The 6,000-nt window shown below is 31.9% G+C and overlaps 1 protein-coding gene across 1 annotated transcript; it reads right to left on the bottom strand.

The window, feature by feature from the left end:
* Positions 1 to 1,146: 1,146 nt before the first annotated feature.
* Positions 1,147 to 5,995, bottom strand: LOC130896282 (uncharacterized). The gene is made up of 4 exons (XM_057804275.1): positions 5,880 to 5,995; positions 4,633 to 4,669; positions 4,398 to 4,485; positions 1,147 to 1,394 (listed from the first exon to the last, which is right to left on the bottom strand). Exons 1-4 carry the CDS (start codon positions 5,917 to 5,919, stop codon positions 1,248 to 1,250), a joined length of 312 nt encoding a protein of 103 aa, XP_057660258.1. The 5' UTR covers positions 5,920 to 5,995; the 3' UTR covers positions 1,147 to 1,247.
* Positions 5,996 to 6,000: the final 5 nt, after the last annotated feature.

The following is a 6,000-nucleotide window of genomic DNA, read 5'->3' as shown; positions in this document are numbered from 1 at the left end:
ATCGAAACTCGCATCAGACAGTGTAATTGTCAGTGATAATGTAATTGTAGAATGACAGGATGCTCAGTATGAATTTCATCAACATTTCCAGAAATTCCAACTCAGTAAACATAATATTAAGATATATCACAGTCCAATCCTCAATATCTAATCTGTTTATATTAAAATGAAAGACAATTACTGACTAATAGAGTGACTAGCTTAGTTCATGAGATGTTCTGTTCAATTCGTGATTAAAATACTTTGGTTGATCTAAGAGGTAACTCTTCAATCGGAGAACCTCTCACAAAAGTGACAACATATTATACACTTACAGATTCTTGATGCAAAACACGTTTTCTATGGAGCTCACTCTATGGATTATGAATCTGCGAAAGTTTTGACTACTGAAAGCAACTACAAAAATTGTCTGTTTTTGGAAACAACATACATTGCTCAAATTGATCAATTCGCTAATAAAAAAAATCTTTTTTCATATTGCAAAGAAATAAATAATAAAATTCGTTATCGGTAAGGAGCTAACCTAATTAAACTCCATTTATAACGACCTTACTCAAGAAATTTTGTTAAAAAAAAATAAGAGGAACTTTCAATGTTGTTTTACTTTTATACATATTTTTATGTTTCACTTGACCAGTCCCCGGTGATGAATACATGTGTATTTGAAAGGTCGGAATATATTTATACGAGTACACTTTGGTTTTCGCTCATAAACTGGCCACTATAGTCTTGTTTTTAGTTAGGGTCAAGTGAGTTTGTACGAATAATCCATTTTTCTTATGATCTTGAATCAATAATATGACACGTTTAATGAATACAAATCCGAATGGCACATAAAAGTTACGGCTTCGCCACGTCACGTCGCGTCGCGTCGCGTCGTATAAAATACATATCGGAAATATTTACTACGCCTGTTTTCCATTGAACTTCCAATGAAATTTATAGAAAATGTGCATGAAACGAATAATTTTACTTCGACCAATTCTGGACATAAGATAGGAGTACTAATAATTCTACAATAATATAGTTTCAAATGCAATACTGAAGAATTTCTTCATAAAATATAAGCTCATCCATAGTATAACATATGAAAAGCTGAGGTAGATCGATTGCCAATTATTAGAATCCAAATGAATAACGACAAAGTGATTGTTAAAAACATTTATTATTGTGGAAGTTACATTTCACTTTTTTAAAATTCAATAAACTTTGAGAATAATATGCTAGTCTAGTGACAAATGAATAACTTAACAGAGGCCAAGACTCTTACAAAGATCGTCATCAAGCACTTCGTAGATATCTCTGATGGTTGGAACCAAAGCATCTTTGCATATTTGACCTAAGTTGTCTCCTAATGAACTGCATACCTCTTTCACTAGCTCTTCCGCCTCCTCCTAATATCATAAAAAATTTTGAATTATTGTCTCATTTATCCATTCAATACAAAAATTTAAGAACGTACTGTCTTCTGTACTTCGACCCATATAGAACATTTAGAATAATTACAGATTTTATAAATTGAAAAAAGAATACTTTGAAAAATATTCGCTTTTATATGACATTACGTCTCATTTAATAAGCATTTTATCCAGCAAACCCAGAATCGACAGCTTTAGGGTAAATAATACATTTTATCTGAATAAAGTACATGTTTGATGTAGTATGATCATATTATGAAACCTTTTATTCTCACCTATAGACGTTACTTGAATTTTCTTCAAGATATAATATATACTTTTAATATTGTAGCGAATATACGCAAAGTTCACTAGGTGCAAAAATGCATAGAAATTTTATTTTTAGTATTCTAGAAGTCTGCAGAAAAACGAAACATATATAACAAATAAAATAATAACAAATATGAAGCGATCGGAATGAAAAGTCAGTTGAAAACTGAGTGTCAGTGAGATGGGAAAATGTATTTTTTAATAGTCAATTTGGTTATTATTAAAGATTTTGTCGTTACATTTGAATCTTAATTTATGTATATTTGAATTTGTAATGCAGCAATCCAGTGGTAGTGAAACGGTGTCAGAGGTAGAAAAATATTGAATTAGTAGAATTAGACAAACTAAAAGTCGAGCAAATGAAAGGCGAGTGAAAGAAAAGAGGTCTCCCTCGAAAAGGACTTAAGATATAATTAGTTATAGTTTTGCAGACAGCTTTAGAAGAAGCAGGGAAATATGTATCTATGTTTGAATTTAATTACGAAGATGTACCAAAGACCATCGAACAATCTCCTAGCGATGCAAATCTAGCCAGTTTAATTAAGGAAATGTTCGGAAAAATGGAAGATAAAATGAATATGCGGAATAATTAAGTAGAAAAAATTAATGAAAAAATAGACAAAGTTGACAAGAGCGTTCTAGAAAATCGAGAAGAGCAGTTGAGTATAATGGCGCAGTGGAAAAAGAAGCTTCTGAGTGAGTCAAAAATAAATGAAGTGTACTATGCTGAAGACAGGTGAAAGACATCTTAAAAGAAGTTAATGGCTTAAAAAACATCTCAAAACAAAGTCTATAGCTTGAAAACCATCTCAAAAGAAGTCGATGATTTGAAAAACCGTCTCGAAAATCTACAAAAAGTGACTACGGAACCAATTGGTATTAAATTAAAGTTGCCAACTTAAGACGAGTAGATGCAGTTAGAGAGGGTGCAGAAAATAATTTCACTGCTCTTTGCGAAGCCGTTAAGACAGTCTTCTAATCTGATAATATACCGTATAACACGGAAATATATAAATCGTCGTAAACATTATTCTAAGGCAAGGAATAAAGAAAACACTAGAAAACATTATCGATGGACGTTTCATAGAGCTACTACCAAATGATTTCTGTTCAAAAGAAGAGATTGCTCAGGCTCAGAGGGTTGATTCATAATGAAAAAAACGTAATAACTAGAAAAGAGGAAAAATGTGGATCAACATGGCGTCTGAAATTGCGTCAGACGGGTTACATTATCACTTCACCAACACTCACAATTACACTGTCTGATGCACGTTTTGATAACCAAATTATTGTCTTCAGATATTGAGCGTCAACTAAAACCTATAACCTATAGCTATTTATACTAAATTTTTCCACCAATTGACCAATCTCCCTCGAAAAACTATTCAAGCGAAAATATCTCTTCAGCGGAAAATTCATTCCTTAAATAATAAATTGTAGAGTAGGCTGTAAAAAGTAGGTCCTTTGTCCTTATTTCAACTACTTTTACATGTAACAACGTCAGCGCTTGTCAATACATGTGGCAGCATGCTCGACAATTCCGGTTGTCCATATTTTACATGAGTAATGTGACCTTTAAACAAGACATCAATGGACCTCTTAGTCTGCTCAGCATATTCCCTGTCACAATCATAATTGCTACTCTTCTCCAAACCTGGTATGTTATACTTGAGGTTGCCCAATATTAACCGTCTTTAGATACTAGAGGTAAACTGCATGATGCGGAATCTCTTATCAGCATATCATAGTGGACATTTGGGAACGATAAAAATAGTCACAAAGATGAAGCAGTATTTCTACTGGGTAGGTTGTCAGCAAATAGTGGGGAACTGGATTCGTAACCGCGAAAATGTTCAAAAACAATTGGGTTTCGAGATTTGGTGTTACAGTGGAGCTTCATTCCGACCAAGGCAGAATTTCCGAGTCTTCGGATTTCAGAGAAATCTGCAGTATGCTGGGTATCAAGAAAACCAGGACCACATCACTGCATCCACAATCAGACGGAATGGTGGGAAGATTCAGAGAACTTTGGAGGAGCAACTGAGAAAAGTGAATGTCACTCATACACCGGGCTGCGATAATTATTAGGAGCACCTGTAGATTGTAAGAAACGAATAGTTCTTCACAACTCACCATTGGTGGAGCATCAATTGTACCTCCTACCATTATTCAATATAAACTCGGCGATGATTGAGGGATGATTTGAGAAAGCACTTGAGAGAATTCTAACGAGGAAGAGCTTTCTACTACTACGCAATTGACTTAAAAGAAAAAGAAGAAGAACTAAAATCGTATAAATCTGACGGTTTTTAGAGTAATATGAATTTAGAACTTGTATTACATACGATAATTAGGAAGTAATAATTATGTCAATACTAGTTTTGATAGAATCCAGAATATATTCATCATTCAGTTAGATAACTCTTACATAGAAAAAATTCCACATCATTCTGATGGTGATTTGAAAGTTATTGCACTGGTCAACAAATTGTCCATCAATAGAAATGACATTATGGTTTTTTTAAGTATATAGACATTTCACCATCTTGTGAGGACAGCAAATGATCGCAATATTGATACATAAGCAACGCGATGCTTTTTTACCAAAATGAATACAGAAACTACGAAATCAAAAATTTTAAACGGAATATTACAAAAAAAAAGACTCACCTCTGACATATCTTGTTCAAAAAATTTCTTGATTTCTCCAGCTACCTTTTCACATATATTACATAAATCAGGATCATTTATGTTGTATCTATAACAGTGAATAAACAAATGAAACTTCAGAAAAATGAGTCATTTTCATTTTCAAAACAAAATGATGTGTGTGTGTGTGTGTTTGTATATATGAATCTCAGAACAGTTTTTTATTTTAATATCTTAATAAATAATCATCACTCACCCAGTCTTCTCTTCTAGTGTGTTCTGCAAAGACATGCCTGAAAATGTTCGCCAATCACTAATGTTTGAATACTAATCATGAATAAAATATTTTTGAACATTGGAAAACTAAATCCAAGAAATATTATGAAATATATTCATTTGTTTTTTTCATATGTCTAGCATAAAACGATTTCGTCTACAATAAGAATTTAGTGACTTTAGTGAAGATAAAATTCGAGTGTGTTACTCAAGAAGGAACCTAGCACCAATAATTAATTTTTGACTTAAGGTTTCCTCTAGCGACTTATTTAGCAAATAAAAGAAGATACAAGGGTATAGCCTTCTCCACGGTGAAAAAACTAAGCTATATAATGTTCGAAATAGATTCATATTTTTTGACGAAATAAACGTTAGAAAGTACTTGGTTCTTTCTAAATAAATGTCTCTCTTCTAATCCAGTACTTCAATCTTCATTCAACTTTTGAAATTATTTGGTTTCTGTTAGTTCTCATCAATTGAATTGAATCTATGTGAAATGTTTGCTGAAATGCTGCTTTCAATTAAACGACATTTTAAAATTGTTATAACTTAATATATCAGTAACATTGAAACTGAGGAATGTCTAGGGTTATATTTTGTCTTATGTACTAATAGCCGAATACCAAATTAGATGGTTGAACGTGATAGATGACCCATTCTCAATAATTATTGAATCACATCAATGAAAAGCGGATTTAAAAACAGACTTGAAATATTTACTAGTAGAAGACCTTGGCAGCATGTTTGCATGGATTTTTTTCATTTTATATCCAAACATTCAAATTAAATGATGAACGCAAACATCTTTACGATAATCATGGCTGTGATAACGAAACAAACTGAAGGATTCTTATCGAGAATGAATAAACATCCATACTTCTTTGAAATATTTCCTAATCTTGGAATGCTGGAAACGATAAAAAATTCTCCAGAAAATAAACTTTTTAGCACTATTTGATAGAAATTGATCGAAGAGTAGTCAAGAGCAATATTTGAAATTTATTTATGTGAATATGAGGTGCTGAAAGTATATGGAATGATTAAATAGAATAAAAAAAATGTGAATTGAAAGTTTTTGTAATTTTAAAACATAGCAAATGGGTAAGTTCCAAGAAACCAATTATTATTCTTTAGCAAGTATATATTGCTGCATTACAAATAACTTCATTTAGAACTGGGAATATCTAATTTTGGAAGTTTTAAATAGAATAAATTCTTCTTACTTACTAAGGCATGCTAACAATAATGCAGTCACGAATATTTTCATATTGAGAAGTGAAAATTTTAAAGGTGGAGGTCTGGAGGTTTGATTTTATATTTTTATATCTAATCTATAAAACTTGAAGGT

The sequence above is a fragment of the Diorhabda carinulata genome, chromosome 7 (assembly GCF_026250575.1).
Source record: "Diorhabda carinulata isolate Delta chromosome 7, icDioCari1.1, whole genome shotgun sequence".
NCBI lineage: Eukaryota > Metazoa > Arthropoda > Insecta > Coleoptera > Chrysomelidae > Diorhabda > Diorhabda carinulata.
Note: the sequence above shows the minus strand (reverse complement) of the source record. Positions and strands in the feature narration are given on the sequence as shown.

What these genes read in the sequence shown, in the direction of transcription:
- LOC130896282 (XM_057804275.1), bottom strand. Translation starts at nt 5,919, where the DNA reads ATGAAAATATTCGTGACTGCATTATTGTTAGCATGCCTTA. An exon ending in ACACTAGAAGAGAAGACTGG is followed by an intron (nt 4,486 to 4,632) that starts GTGAGTGATGAT and finishes TCACTGTTATAG; the next exon opens with ATACAACATAAATGATCCTG. An exon ending in TTGAACAAGATATGTCAGAG is followed by an intron (nt 1,395 to 4,397) that starts GTGAGTCTTTTT and finishes TTATGATATTAG; the next exon opens with GAGGAGGCGGAAGAGCTAGT.